The following is a 16,587-nucleotide window of genomic DNA, read 5'->3' as shown; positions in this document are numbered from 1 at the left end:
AGGTGCAGAGAGAGATGGCTGGGGACGTGGCCATGGCTGAATTACAAAGGGCCAGCCAAGTGGCTTATAGTCAGAAAGTTTGGGTTTTTCACCTAAGGGTGACGGGAAGCCACTGAAAAGTCATTCAGGCACGGAAAGGACAATCTTATTTGTGTTTTTAAAGGCCATTCTGGTTGCAGTGTAGGAAACAGACACGGAAGAAAGAGAGAAAATTGGAAGCAGGGAAGACCAGGCAAAAGGCTAGAGTAGTAATCAAGTATGAGATGCTGCGGTCTGCACTAGGATGGTGCAAATGGGGAGAGACAAGGGCGAGCTCTAGTGATGCTCAGGGAACAGCAGGAACAGGACATGGGGACTAAGTGAACAGAAGAGCAAAGGGGAGGCAGGGACCTGAGGGACATCAGTCATCACAATGAGAAATATAAGTTCAAGTTTAGGAAGGAGGAGTGTAGGCTGTAAACATCCTGAACCTGAGCTGCCTGAGGGATGCTCAGGTGAAGGTGTCCTTCTGTCAGCTGGATACTACATCCTAGAAGAGAGCTTTGGCTGCAGAAATAGATTCGGGGTCTTCCAGCCACTGCAGCTACTAGAGTGGATATGAACGCAGCAAGGGTTGGTGAGCAGAGAACAAGCAAATCGGTAACAATTACGTGAGGAGAAAGAGGAGTGAGTACCAAGTTAAGAGAGAATCTAGACAATGTTGGAGAAATAATGGCTGAGAAGGTGAGAAGAGAAGAGGGTGTATATGGAAGGAGAGTTAGGGTGAGGAGGTTTTTTGATAAAAGATGGTACAGACTTGAGCATGTTTTTATAAGGGCTGCTAGTGAGAAGCCAACAGAGAGAGAAGGTGAAGAAACAAGACTTGGGAACTGCATTCACTATCTTGCAGTAACCTATAATGAACGAGGATATGAAATTGAATATATGTATATGAATGACTGAAACATTATGCTGCACACCAGAAGTTGACACAACATTGTAACCTGACTGTACTTCAACTAAAAAAATTTAAAAACAAACAAAAAACGCCAAAAAACCATGAGATAGGAAGAAACAGAGTGAAGCAGTCCCTAGAGGACGTAGGACACAGAACACAGAGGCAGGGTCAGCAGAGGCGCTCCGCTGTCTTGTAACACGAGGAAAATTCTGGAAGGTGAAGGGTGAATGCAGGTGCAGCTAAGTTTGAGGGCCTGCTTGGTGTTTCTATTTTCTCTGTGAAATAGGAAACCCTTTTGTGTGCTAGGAGAGAGAGAAGAGGTGGAGACCTGTGAAGTGGGTCTCAAATGGCCACTGTTGTAACAGGAGAAAAAGGGTGCCAGGTAGCACTGAGGACGCTGTCTGAGAGAGTGTACATTTTTAAAGGACCCCAACTGTTTAGTGATATGATTTTTCTCCAGAGACCAACTATGGCTACCCTAACTGAAATGTAAAATATATTTTAGGGTTTTTTTTCCCATACTAACAACACAATCCAATCTGTACGTCATCTGTGTCATAACCGCCAGGAGAACGGAACACAAGCAAGCAAAGGAGACACTAGTAGGGGCACTGTGACTCACCTTGAGGTCTCTGTGAACGATCCGCTTCTGGTGGCAGTACTGGACTGCAGACACTATCTGGACAGGAGATGCAAGGTTGTGAGTCATCAATGGTGCAGATTCACAATTAAAATGAAAATACTTTGTCAACATTCACACATGCAAAGTACGCAGTGGGCACTTCAATGTCTGTGTGCGTCTCTAAATACAATTTTCTCATGCTCTGAACTTTCCAGTTTGGAGAAATGCCAGGTGGGGTGAGAGCAAGAAGAGAAAGGTGAAGGTGTTCTTCCTATTCTCTCCAGTTTTAACTGGAAAGTCTCTTCTCGGGCCCTGTCCCCTGGCATTCCAGTTATTTCTGAATGTGGTGCCAGGACTCAACGAGTCATTGGCATCCAGAGGACTTTGGCTGCCTGGGCCCAGGAGCAGAAGGCTCTGGCGCAGCCTCTCCCCACCCAGCTGGCAGCTGCAGACTGCCCATGCCCACTGTCTTCTAGGTTGGTCAGCTTGCTCCCTGCAATGCTCTCTTCCTTCTGGCTGATGTGGGGTCAAGGACAGCAATAGTGACTTCACTTCTCTGAGGACCAGTTTCCCCTCCTTAAGATGGGAGAATGAGTGCTGTAGTGGACACAAACGACACAGCGTGAAGACTGCTACCTGCTCCATGAGCGAGGACCCCTTGCTTGCAGCACACCGTATGCTTCCATTTACTCAACTTGGATTACGCCTGTGATTAGCACAGTTAAATAACCGCTCTGCTGAAATTTCACACTTACTAGGCATTTTTTAAAGTATCCTATTCTAATTATAAAAGTTTTATATGCTTATAGAAATTTTAGGAAAAACAGAAAAGCATATACAAGAATATGCTTGTATAACCACCAAATAGAGATAGTATCTCTTGTTATTTTGGTGTATTTGCTTCTAGTCTTTTCTTTGGCATGATGCATGTGTATTTAAATATATATATATAATTACATATACACAAAACTGGGGTTATAACAAAAATACTGCTTGTTTTTCCAAGTCACCATCAACTTTTAGTTGTAAGCAACACTCACCTAATTACACTGGGCATAAAAACTTAGAAAGGACTGTTCTAATAGTTGATATTTTGGTTCAGAAAAAGCAGTAAGGAGCAGCTGGGCTGGGGGTAGGGTGGGGTGATGCCAAAATTAGGGTGTCACCGAGCAGTTTCATACTTTATAAAGTGAATATTCAAAAGATCAATCAGACCCATTCGTAACCGCCAACTAGAGGTACACAAATTCCAAAATCAAAATACAGGTTTCAGAGCATCTATCACTTTGGACACCAATTACACTGTTCTATTTTGTCCTCTTGAAAACTGGGAAAGTGAAATAGATTTGTTTCCCTAAGACACAGGAAAATTTTATTTTCTGCCTGATTCAATTTTCCCTGTTTTTTTCCCTGCATATTAAGATTTCTCCTGTAGGTTATTTTCAAATTCTGCTTTTGAATCAGATTTGATAATTTCCTACCCTTTCTCAAAGAGAATTTCTCTTCTTTTACTTCCAAACAGCTCAAAGCTAACCTAATGCTACAATTACCTGAACATACTCAACTTTCAATTGCTTTTTTGCATTTTGCTTTTAAGCCAAAAGAGGTTATTTCTAAATAAGGCTGAGAACCTCGATGTTTTCTAGGTTACAACATGAACGCAAGCCTAATTCATTTCCAGTCATACAAGAAAGAATGGAGGCAGCAACATTAGCAAGCCACCATGGAAGAAGTGAGGCAAGAAGATGGAGCCAGGAATCTATTCTCTTTCTTTGAAAAGAACAAGAGCTCAGCCAAAAAAAATTAAAACAGCATATGCAATAACCAGGATGAGAGTGGTGAAGGGAGTGGGAAGAGGAAAAATCATCTGCTGATCACTACGGAAAGAACGGCCTATTCTGGACAGAAAACAGCTCACGCATAGTGTACCTGGTGTGTGGCACACCTTCCTCTCTGGTATAAACAGGAAAGCTTTTTATTGAGTCTAAGTAATGATGACTTATAAACTTTTGGAAAGCATGGCAATTAGAAACGGAGAAAAGCAGAAGCACCAATATCATACTTGACCCTTCCAGGTTTAAATGAGCTGTCTTAAGGAAATACTATAGCAAGGAGAAAAGACTGCATTAATTCTAAGTACTGTAAACCAAGTTATTAATTGTTAAAGTACATAAACTATCTTTCTTGGACCAACTAACAGGTTTATCAAATGCTCCAAAATTTCTGCAGGGAGTTTAAAATAAAAATCTGAGTGATAACTGTCCAAGTCCCTCTGACAAGTGGACTCCCACCTGGGGGATGGGTAGTGCTGCAAGAGGGTAGGGGTCACAGGTTTAAGCAATAAACTGCTTCCCTGGAGAAGGTCCAGGCTCAAACCTGCTGTTGCCAGCCAGTACTAGCCTTTTCCTCACAGTCAATAAATCCGATTTGCATAAACGTTTGCCAGTCAGATTCATCTGAGTGGTGAGGAATTTAAGTTTTATGAGGCAAAAAAATCTTGGCTTATTAGGTGGCCAATGTATAAAAATTAAGAGTACAGTTACGGAAAGGGCCAAACAGACTTGTTCTGTAATAGAGAGAAATTTGAGCTTCCTTCCATAGACCACAGAACAGTCTTATCAGAACTGGAAAGAATGTCAGAATTCATCAAGCATAACTTCCTCTTTTCATAGCTAGAAAAACAGGGTCAGGGAAGTTAAATGACAGTCAAAGGCAGCTTCAACTTTGGTATTTAACAGGTTTAATTCAAAGTACCACCAGTATTTCTTAAGCTTTAAATTAAATTTAAGCAACAGCAAATAGCAGAAGTTGAGAAGTGTATAAGTAAGTCCTTAACTGTAAACACTAGATTAAGCAAGTCAGAAGAGGCAACTGTAAAGAGAAATCTTGAAATAAACTTGCCTTTCCAGATACTGTGAAATCTTTAAAGACGTCTATCATACCTCTACCTACACAACCTTTCATGTGACTAAAAAAATTTAAGGGTTCTGAGAGAAATGAGCCTGTACTGATATTTAAGTACAGTGTTAATTTAAAAGTAATAAAGTACTTGTTCCTTCCCTTCCACATTATGGCCTGTATGTGCAGTCTGGCCCACACCTGCTTCTCTGCGTGAAGTATTGCTGGAACACAGTCACGCGAGCGTATTCATTCAGATATCATCTGCAGCCGCCTCTATGCTACAGCAGGAGCATTAAATAGTTGCAACAGGCTGCATGCCTACAAAGCCTAAAATATTTGCTATCTGGCACTTTACAGAAAGAGTTTGCAGATTCCTGCACATCACGATGATTAAGAATTTTAGTTTTGGAGTCAGGGAATCTGGGTCTGAATCAATGATAGATCTGCTATTTGCCTGGCATCAAATTTTGGGCAAATTATTTAATCTTCCTGTGAGTCAGTTTCCTTATCTTGAGCAAATGGGCATAATACTCCTTACAAACAAGGCTGCTGCAAGAAATACATTAATCCAGATAAAGCACTTATCTCCGTATTTAGTAGGTAATGATCAATTAATAAACAGTAATCATTATTAATAAAAGCAGAAGAGTTAAGTCACCTTTATGCTTAAAACTTGCTTATTAAAATGAGTGTCTCTTTAAGGAATGGGGGTAACGACAAAGAAGAAGGTAAGCCATTAATTTATAGGTTAAGTTCCGTTTGGTTTTACCTTATGTAAGACAAAATTAATAATGATTGTTTTGGATTGTGACATTCTTTTTGCTAAAAAATTGGAAATGGTTTTAATTAATGCAATCACAGGTGTTTGAAAGGTTCTCTCGTTTTTTAAGGCTCAACTGTCAAACACTAAGGTTAAGAATGAGACTAAAATCCCAATTACAAACCTAGAAATAGAACCCATGGCTGCCTCTAGCACAGTGCCTTAGGCATGAAAGCACTAAATAAATTAATAAATTTCTGTTGAACTAAATGGCCAACCCCTGCTCCAGACAACGTACCCTACAAACCGTTTAAAAAGGCAAGCACTTGTTTGCTTCAGGGTTTAAGTTAGATAATGTTATTAGATCAATAAACTAAAGGTGCATTAATCCATACCTGTCTAAATTTAGCTCTTGCTTCTTTTTCCTTCATTCTTCCATGTGCAACCAAATAGTCAAACACTTCACCTATAATTGAGAGAAATGAAAGTAAGCAGAAATTCTACTTTGGAGCATTAACTGTCCCATAAACTGGTTAACGTTTCACTTTTAGTAATGCTCTTGTTTTAATTTTTAAATGTAAGTATTAAGATAAACAGGAATACATAGAATTTGAACTAAGTTAGCCTTAACTATGGGCAAAGTTTATTCATAAAACCTTTTAAGCTGGAGAAAAGCCTTAAAATTAAATTCTCATACATTTAAATTATATAACTTTTATTTTTTAAAGGTTATGTTTCCAGATGCTTTAATAAAAACTTAGCAATGAAAATTGGAAGTTAAAATGGATAAGTCACTTGTTTTAAAAGATGTCTTCACTATAGGATTATGACCAAAAGAGCATTTCCTGAATATATTCACTCATTCATTCAACCAATAATGAGTGCCTACTAACTGCTGAGAAATGTTCTAGGCCCCGGAGAAATACAGCAGTGAACAAAGCAAAGTCCTTTTCCTCATGGAGTTTACATTCTAGTAGGGGAGACAGACAATAAACAAACAAACGCAATATAGCGTACCAGATAAGAAGCACTGGGAGAAGAGTCAGGGGAAGAAACAGGAAGTGTGTCTGTGTGGGTCAGGACTGTGCTGACTTCTGCGAGGGAACGAACAGTGTAGTTATCTGGGAGACAGATTCCAGACAGAGAAAAGAGCAAGGAGCCCACGAGGCCGGAGAAGCGTGAACAAGGGAAAGGGGGGCGGGGAATGAGCAGAGAGATGGGTAGGAGACCTCCTGAGAGCATGAGAGTCTGCAGGCTTTGCTCTGAGAGAGGAGAGGTAGAGGACATGAAATGACCTCTTAAAAGGATCACTCTGGCTGGGGAAGGGACCGGGAACCAGCCTCGGTGGTGACAAGGAAGTTGGGGGGGATTCAGGACACAGTGTAAAATAAAGGTAAAGCCGAGTAACTTGCTGGTGGACATCTAGGTGATAGTTTGTAAGGTATTAATCTGTCAGGGAAGAGAAGTGACACTTCAACGAATTTATTAGTATTGCCAACTGCTTATGAATTTGGAATAAGGATACACCTCTGAAGTCAACAGAAAAGAGTACTAATTTAGCAAATTAGATATAAAATGTGTTCGGGAAAGAATCACACCTACTACATACAAATGAATACTTCCATCAGCTTAATGACAACATTCAATTAAAACATTTTGATACTTTAGAAAAGCTTAGTTTTAGACCTTAAATATTTTTGAGAAAAAGATATTCTGAACTGTACATTAATATCTGACTTAAACTTTTAGCCCTAACTCTGAATAAATTTTAAAATAATAAATGGGTATAAACATTTTCAAGTATCAATGATTGTATAATTATCTTTTAATAGGAATTACATATTGTTAATTTACATTACACAATTCATTTAACTATGATGAATTATAAAGTTAAACATCAGCTCAGTAAAATGTCAGCATTTTCTAAGACAATGACCTTTCTATTTGCAGAAAAGTATATTATGTCAAAACAAGTGGTTAAAAAGTGAAAACAAAGATGTGTGCATGTCATACTGAACAGTTTTGACTCAAAAAAAAAAATTAAGGATTCACCCAGTAGTTGTAGAGTAACACAGATAAAGTTCAAATCTGTCAATATAATTTTAAAATACTTTTATAAATTCTGATGCAATATAAACCTCTTAAGAGATTTTGGAACCATAAAGTCACACTCCCAATTACTAAGTTATAAATCAGGAATTCAGCTCAGATCTCCCCCCTTATTAAAAATGTATTAGTGCTCAGATTAGTGGCTGAATTAAACACCTCTAAAGGCTATTATTTATTAGGAGCAAAACCAGCAAACAGTGGCTCTCCCCACCCAGGTCAGGGCTCATGCGGCTGATCAAAGGACACCAGACAGGACAGTACAGACAGCCTTTGGTCCTAGTTCAGGTCCTGCCGTAACTAGTGAAGAAACCACTGGCACAGAACAACCTTTCAGAGCTTTATAGTTTATCTGTAAAAATTAGGCAGTTGGCCTAGATAATTTCTAAGATTGTTTCCAATTCTAAAATTCTATGATTCTCAGGATGGCTTCCCATGGTGCCGCCTCTGGTTCCTCTCTTGGTGGTGGATGTTCCCCGGGGAGGCCGGGCCCAGGCAAACTAGGGGAAGCAGCCCAAGGGCCGTGAGGTTCGTGGATGTGGCCATGCATTTCTCCCTGGAGGGGGGTGGTGTGTGTGTACCAGGATGTAACGCGGGAGACCTACGGCCTCCTGCTCAGTGAGGCCCAGCAGCCCAGTCAGGAGCCAGCAATCTGTGGGAAGGAGGGACTGATGTCCCCAGAAGTGAGTGGGCTGGAAGCATGGAGCACTGAGCATGAAGCCTCAGCTCTCCTCCAGGTTCTCAGCTAAGCCCAGTGTTTCCCTTTCACAGGATTTTCAAGCCTCAAATCTGCCTTTATCTCTTGGGTGGAGGCATGGAGCCCTGCAGCCATCAGCAGAGAAGGGTAGCAGGTACTTCACTTCAAACCCCAGGACATGACCTTTGAGAAGCCCCTCCCCTACTCGGATCCTTAGCACACACTGCTCCCTCTGGAGCCCCTCACCTCCAGAAAGGTTGGCCTCTCAATGCTAAACTGGGACTTGTAGCACCCCTTAATCACACTGGAAAACCCCAATTTAATGCAAAACAGAGTTTGAGCTTCCAAGGCAGCCAAGGGAAAGAAAAAAAATTCTATGATTCTACCATATTGAAACATACTAGGCTGGGGAGGAGTAGGTAAAGAATTTAATGAAATTTTTGTCATTCAAAATGGCAAATGTATTAATGATAAAACAGCTGTCCTGGAGATGGATAGCGCTTTGTTGAACTGATTAAAACAAATGGCCCAAGCCAATAAACCACCATCACCTACTGATTAGTGCTGTTCTGATGCTGAGCAGTGGCGCTGAGCCTTCAAAGGAGAGCTGTGTTACCATGTCCACTGAAGCTCAGAGACATGTAACTTACAAGGTCACACAATCAATGAATGAGGGGCACTGGCTAGGCTGACTCCATGGCTGCCTTTCCCAAAGCCCATCCTCTTTCTGGAGGGATACTTCTCAGATGTATTTGACATCCCCTGTAGAGAAATCTCTGTGACCCTGGTACCTAAAATAGATGGGAACAGAAAGCCACCACTGACTGACCATTCATGAGAGGCTACATGGTATCAGAAGACTGGGGCTCCATGCCTGGCAACATGACCACAGTGAGACTTCCCAAACTCCATATTCTCCAGGGTCTCAAGAGTAAAAGCCCATCACTCACTGCCTGGCCACATCAGAGTCACTGTGAAAGTCAAAGGAGATCAGGCAGGAGACAAAAGCACTTGTGCACTGCAGAGGCTACACAAATGAAAAGATTTTGAACCACACACTGTAACATGAGTAGAAAGTATTAGAACCCCACGCAGATTTTTGGTTCTACAATTAACCTTCAGATTCCTATTACTCCTCAATTGTGAAAATCCCAACTGAATTCTCAAACCACACATTTAAAATACAAAACACACAAGTAATAGTGAGTGAGGAGTATGAAAAAGTGGTGTTGGAGGTGTGCCTGCCATCCCCACAACAGGTTTACAATCTTTCATTTAATGGTTAAATCACTACAGTGAGGCTCCAGGTTTTGCATCCTGAATCAAAGCGTTACCAATAAAATAAAACTCTACTATAATCAAAAATTTAAGCTATACCGTAGAGTTAAACAGAATATGTTCCCAGTAGTTTAGTTTATAATTTCATAAATTCAACTTTCATTTGTCAAGTATCTACCATGTGCCAGGCACTGTGCTAGAGGCAGGGAACTGGCAAAGACAAACAGGAAAGCTTCTGCCTTCCACGGACAGTGAAATTCACAAGTGGTCCCAGAGCATTATAAGCCTAGCCCAAAGATATTCCTAAAATGAGAATCTTTGTAAAAGACAATGGCTATATACATTTATTTCATGAAAATGTCTACATTTATACAAACTTACAGGCAAATAATTACCAGTCTCTAATCTTTAAGGAAGCTATAACCATATAACCACCATTTCTGGTCTTGGGAAAAGACGGACACCAATGACATAAAAAAATCTGATGAAGAAAACCATCCAACATGCAGTAGACATTTATTTCAAATAGGCTAATGCATTGATATTTTTGAAAATCCAAGTACTTGGAGTAAACAAAATGTAGTGTATCTATGTATGTGTGTGTGTATACATATATATACACACACACAAACACAGAATGGAATATTATTCGCCCTTAATAAGGAAGGGCATTCCCACACATGCTACAACATGGATGAACCTTAAGGACATTACACTGAGTGAAAGAGGGAATCACAAAAGGACATATACTACACGATTCCACTCCTATGTGGTACCCAGAGGAGTCAAATTCATACAGACAGAAAGCAGAACGGTGGCTGCCAGGAGCTGGGGAAGGGAAGACAGGGGTTATTGTTTAACAGGGACAGAATTTCATTTTGGGAAAATACAAAAGTTCTGGAGATGGATGGTGGTAATGGTTAACAATGTGAATGTACTTAATGTCACAGAACTGTATACTGGAAGTGGTTAAAATGGTAAATTTTATGTTATGCATATTTTATCATAAAAAAGTCCAGGTATTTGCGTATTATCAATTAAGAATGCTAAGAGTGGAACACTTAAAAGCAATCCACAGAATAGCTGCGAGTCAGCTTTTCTGATTCTCATCCTAGTGTATTATGACTCTGAACGTTAAATGAAACTTTAACATTTATCCATGTGGGCAGCGTGGTTGTGTAGTCTTCTAAAAGGGAAGAAAGAAAAAAAATACATATAAATTTCTTACCTCCACTTGCATACTCCATGATTAGGTAGAGTGTTTTGTCAGTTTCAATGACTTCAAATAACTTCACTTGGGGATGGAAGAGGATACAGGAGAAAAAGAAACAAACATCTGTATGCACATACCATGTACATATAAACTGTTACTACAAAAAGTAAACTTTTCCCTGTTAAAGATTTTAATAGCTGGACCTCTAAAAAAAGCTTTTAGGAAATTTTATTATATATTACAACAGCAGAAAATATTTTTAAAAGCATGGAATGCCAAAAAAAAAAAAAAGATTTTTTTTCTAGGCGCTCAAACCACGTAACTTCAGGACACACTCAGAAGTCTAGTGAAGTGTATTTGATCTCATTTCATCATCCTGTATTATGTCTACACTGGCTACTTGTGGTCCCTGCAGCTCAACATTTGCACCTCAGGAAAAGCATTCTTATTTTGCATTTCACCTCAGGAACTGCTCAGATCTATTCTACTCCTACAAGTGCAAGTCCATCCACTTGTTATCATGGCTTTAAGGATACATATCATTCCATTTGAGACTTTTGTTGCCTGGGAAACTTATCACAATTCTCAGAGAACAAGGTTCCTTTGTTTCTATTCTGAAGCCAGAGACAGCAAAGTAGAAGGAATTATACTAATTGATTGAAAAGAACTTTTTAAAAAGAATCATTTTCAGTAAGTCTGTGTGACTCTGCTATAGCAGTCTCTTGTTACAGACAGAAATAATATTTCTACTGCTATTTCATAAACCCATAACAAAATCAGAAATATATACATTTAAAAATGAAACTGAAGTTAATTTCTAAAGCTATCAAATCATTATCTTGTGTACTTTGGCAATACACATTACAAAATTGAAGTTAGCAAAAAAAAAGGGGGAGAATGCTAATCTTACACTGCAGGTTATTTTCTGATGCTTTAATATAGAGTATTAGATCAAACAAAGTGGCTAACATAGTACTTAATATGTTTGTCGAAGTGCTGAATAGAACTATAATTTCTAAGATGATATAAGTTCAGGTTGTCAAGAAAAAATATTTAAAGAAATTTTAGGCACATATGCTGGTGAATCATCAACATATAAATAAAACCTTTCTAAAATTCCAATACAAATATTGGTTTTTCTGGGGAAACTGGAAATTTAAATCTATTTTCAAAAATATGTCATTTAGCAGTAAGTAGAGAACTCTAATCAGGTTATAACTTAAGTAATTAAAAAACAAAGTAAGTATGTTTAAGTTAGCTAGTCCTTGGCAGTAGTGATAAAATATTTTTCTGGTGAAAAGTTGGTATTTGCAATCCAGAGTTGGCTAGCTAACCCCAAAGGGCTGAAATAAAAAGTGAAGGTCTTCTTCCCACCTACTGTATTCCCTGTTATTTTTCCTTTGTTCAAACGTCATGTTTCATTGATTCTAAGATGTATATTTTTCCACATTTTAACTAACATCATTGACAAGAGGGTAAGGGCTTGGCAGCACTTTCTTAGAACATAACACGATAAAGCCTTTTAAATGGCGGTGGCTCAGATGAGGTGAAGTAAGGGTGTAAGTTTTTCCCTCCTGTGGTTCTGTTTTAGTACTCTACACCTTTGCACCTCAAGAAATCTTGATAAGATATCCTTAACATCACATCACACTCCCACTTTCTAGAACTGACTTTGATAGTAAACTGATGCAACTGGTTGTCTTAAGAGCTATTTCATTCCAGAAATATTTTGAGATTGTAGAAGGTATCATTGTGTAAAAAAAGCTGTGCACACAGAGAATACATAAAACAAAATTCATATCAAAATTCCATTAGATAGCAAGTATCCTGTATCTTCTAAAATATGATTCAATGTACCAGTATTTTCTTAGCAACACAGCTAGAGCAAAAAACTCCACACCTCTGAGACATTAACTCTAACTTACCACAATTCCCTTCTCTCTGTCTATAAATTAAGTATAATTATGGTATTTCTGAACTATTAAAAATTAGAAAATTATAATGATTACAGATGTTTCTATTGAATTAAAGCTTTACATTAAAATGTTTAATATCTAAGCTTTTAATTTATCTTTAATAATTTCAAAAAGTTAATATAAATGATCAACAATTTATACAAATATATTTTCTAAAAGTGTACCTGGATTGGGAGAAGGGAAGAAATCTCCTGTCACTCCTGGAATATATGTTTAGCTTTATGACATACTTTCAAGAAAGCATTTAGACCCAAAAGTATTTAAGAAAGCAGAAAGTACCTATGTTTGGATGATTTAAAATCTTCATTATTCTTACTTCTCTGAAGAGCTAAAAAACAAACACACACACAATCCCCCCAACACAGGTTATTAAACATTACATTCCATGGTTGCAATATAAATTAAAAATTTTCCTTAGATAACTGATTCACTGGTAATGTTTAGCAGTAGTTCACATCTAATACATGGAAGTCCAGGGTAATTATGAAGTAGCTTCATAATCTATTACTAAATGAATCAATTTTATCTTATGGAAAAGCAGAGATCCCAAAGGAGGAGGATATCATAATGTGAATTACACTGTGCTATCCTGAACACACAAGGTCAGATTTAAGCAGCAACAGTTTGTGATTAGACTTAGTCTGATTCAGTATCTACCCAGGGGTTCTAATTCTGCAAATCAAAACTTGTAAAGTCCCAATGAACGGCACCATGAGTGCATTAGACTGATAATTCCAAGTAATTCTGTGAGAAGGTTTTGAATAAAACCACTTCAAGAAATCCTCATTGGAGAAGGTAGGTAATTTAACATGAAGGCTGCGGTAGGTGGTTACATTAATGGCCCTAATGAGTCCTGCCTCACGTGGTCACGTTTTTGTACTGGCTTTGTGACTTACTTTGGCCAATGGGACATTATCAAATTTGAAGGAAGCAGAAGCTGGATAAAACTGGGGCTTACTCTCTTGGAATGATGTGGCCACGATATAAAGAAGACAATCTAGCCTTCGAGGATGAAGGACTATAGAGAGGGACCCACTGCTCCAGCTGAATGCAGCTCCTGCCAACTTGCCAGCTAAGTGCATACAACCCAGGAGAGACCATGAGAAAAGCTGTTCAGTCAAGACCAGCAGAGCTGTCCAGCCATCACACAGAACAAGGGGAAATATTAAACTGTTGTGTATAAACATGTGCTGTGAATTCAGAGAGGCCTGGACTAACATGAGATGATCTCAGAAAATAACAGAATTTTACAGAGCATCTTCTACAACCTTCTTGCAAACAAGTGGAAACTAGAAAAAGAGAGAAAAAGATCTTCCAAGGCCCTAATATCTTTCCATAGGAGTCTGGCCAGAACTAGGTCTCCCAACACCCAGGATACTACAACCTACAGGAGGCAAGGCTGTGAAGAGCTTTGGGAAACGAGGAGCAGCTGGCTGTGTGAAAAGGAAATTGGTGAGAAATCACAGGGCTCTCACTGCACTGGTCTTTGTCCACTATGTCTAGTCTAGAACTGAATCAGCAGCTAACAACTGAAAGCATGGAGGCAAGGTATCAGACCTACAAACTGAGCTCTGCGCTTAAAAACATGGAATCAAGGTGAAGAACCTTCCTGTCTAGAATTCTGGCTCCTCCCTAAAGGCAGGAGCACTTTTATCTCTAACATAAATACCTCCTATTGCTGTTGTGGTCATTCCCACATTTCCCGTTCCAAGATGAGAAGCTACCCGCCCTGACAACCACTCAGGCATGAGTTCTTTCTCAACATCCCTCTATTAAGCTAACACAGGAATCTCGTTTTCCAATCCATTATAGTTAGGTTTGTAGCTATAATCTGAATCTCCCAGTTACTTCCACAACTGCTAAATTAGTAGAGTGCCAAGTTGGATGTCATACCAACACAGCTTAGGACACTGCATTCAGAATGGAATCCTGACCACGGCCATGGCCGCCCCTGCTTACCCCTCCAGCCGCAGCTCTGGGCATGCCACTCCAGCCACCTTGATTCCTCTCAGATACTAGAACAAACTAAGCTCTTTCCTTCCTTAGAGTCTCTTCTTTTCGTCTTCAAGTCTCAGGTAGATTCTTCAAAAACCTTACCTAACTGGGTCTCCTGTTTTACATCAGAGCAGTGTGTTCACTTCTTTCCTAGAATGTCTTTCAAGTTGTGATGACACATTTTTGTGTGCCAGTTTATTGTCCCTATTATCCACAGGATGATCTCCTTTAACTATACTGTATACTTGAAACCAAGCCTAGCATACAATAGGAATTCATTTGTTTGATAAATGCCTGAATGAAAGTATTATCTACCAGTAAGAAGTGTGGTTTGAGCCACCCTTAGCATTCTAATGACCACACTGCTTTTAAATCCTGAGTAGCAGAATGGCTGTTACAGAGTTGTCACAGTTCTCCTGGCAAGAGGTTAAATGAAGGCAATTAAAAAAAAAGAAATCCCTATTAGCAGTGCAGCACTGAAACACAGAACCAAAGAGAAAGAAAAAGAGAATACTATAGGAATTCAAGGGAAGGAGAGCTCACTTCTGTCTAGGGTGGTGGGCATGGAGGTAATATGACGTACGAGTTGAAAATGAGCTGGCTATGCCGGCTTTGTATATGTGCACAAAGACAGGGAGGTGCAACTGATTAAGACTATTTAAGGAAGATCAGGTGATTGGTCTGGCAGAGCAGTGAGTTTCCCAGTGTGGGCTTTAGGCCACCAGCATCAGAATCATTAGGGTGCTTGTGCAAACTGCAGGTTCCTGGGCTCCACCTATCACTAGATCTGAAATAAGCCTTAGAATCTTACTTTTCAGTAAGCACCCCAGATGTGGTGGTTTTAAAACAGGTTCATAAATAGAACTTAAAATCCCTCCCTTTGAGTGTGGGCTGCACTTAGTGATTTGCTTCTAGCAACGAGAGTTCAGGCAGGCCTGACGGTGAGGGGACTTCAGAGACTGGCCAGGTTGTGAAAGGTGCTGGGGTCCCTCCTCCTTCTCACAGATCACTTGCTTGGGTGTCACAATTAAGTACCTCAATGGACAGGCCCAGATGGCAAGGTAATGAGGCCTCATACCCACAGCTGGTGAGGACCTGCAAGCTCTTGACAACAGCCAGGTGAGAGGGCCTTTTGGAAGCAGATACAACAGCCCCAACCAAATCTTTGGATGTCTGCAGCTGTGGCTCTTGCCCAAAACCCCTTGAGAGCATCCGAGCCAGAACCATCCAACTAAGTCACTCTCAAACACACAACTCATGCAAACTGTGAAGTAGCACATGGTTCTAGGTTGCTGTTTTGATGTACTTATTAGCAGCAGATAGGTTATACACTGCAGGTAATGCATTAAAGTTTGAAAACCCCTTAGTTAGAGCAGAGGTCACACCAAGCGATGTACTGTGAAAGCAGAGGAAAGGTGAAAGGGACCAGACACAGGGATGAACAGTACAAGCTTAATTCTATGGACAAAAAGAGCAGCCAAAGGTTTCCTAGTAGGACAGTGTCAGGGTCTTACCAAAATAACTTTACAGATTTACCTCTATCAGAATTATACATCAGGTAGAAATGAGTTAATAAACTCTATACCAAGTTAATCAGGAGGGGTAAGGAGGGAGAAAGAAGTGGGGAAGGGAAAAAAAAAAAAAAAGAGGGGTGGGGAGGAAGCAAAAAGTGAATAGTTACCAAGTGCTGCCGGGGCCCGAAGCACAGCACTAGATGCTCACACCTGTGGTCGTCCCTAACTTAATTTTCTTAAGTCTGTCAGATGACTATGACCATCTCCAATATTCAGTAAACGAAGACTGAGAAAGTTAAGAAACTTGTCCAAGTATTCCCAGCTAATATGTGCCAGAGCCAGGACTCTCAACCCTGAGTTGTCTGACTCCAAAGTCCACACACATCTCACGATTCCAAGCAGTCACCTCAAAATTTACAAGTAAAACAACTGATAGATTACAAGTTGGTACTACAGGAAACTCCAGAGCAACATGCAGGCACTGGCAAAGAACTTTTAAAAAAGCTGACCATTTGCGTATGTGACAAAAATGCCAGGATTTTATGTATTTGCATCAACTGTGAACCCGATGGCTGAAGATAAATTTGG

The 16,587-nt window shown here is 39.7% G+C and overlaps 1 protein-coding gene across 12 annotated transcripts in view; it reads right to left on the bottom strand.

Moving 5' to 3' along the window:
• MARK3 (microtubule affinity regulating kinase 3) overlaps positions 1-16,587 on the bottom strand; it is a 92,436-nt gene that overhangs the window by 24,772 nt on the left and 51,077 nt on the right. For 11 of the 12 annotated variants that reach the window (XM_031454400.2, XM_031454388.2, XM_031454390.2 and 8 more), the window contains 4 exons: positions 12,770-12,818; positions 10,530-10,595; positions 5,616-5,686; positions 1,560-1,616 (listed from right to left, as the gene is read on the bottom strand). In XM_031454400.2, coding sequence (XP_031310260.1) covers positions 1,560-1,616; positions 5,616-5,686; positions 10,530-10,595; positions 12,770-12,818 — 243 coding nt within the window. The remainder of the gene's footprint in view (positions 1-1,559; positions 1,617-5,615; positions 5,687-10,529; positions 10,596-12,769; positions 12,819-16,587) is intronic. The other variant, XM_064486286.1, reaches the window with a different exon arrangement.

Source organism: Camelus dromedarius, chromosome 5 (assembly GCF_036321535.1).
Source record: "Camelus dromedarius isolate mCamDro1 chromosome 5, mCamDro1.pat, whole genome shotgun sequence".
NCBI lineage: Eukaryota > Metazoa > Chordata > Mammalia > Artiodactyla > Camelidae > Camelus > Camelus dromedarius.
The sequence above is the reverse complement of the archived record's forward strand: the minus strand, read 5'-3'. Positions and strand labels throughout refer to the sequence as shown.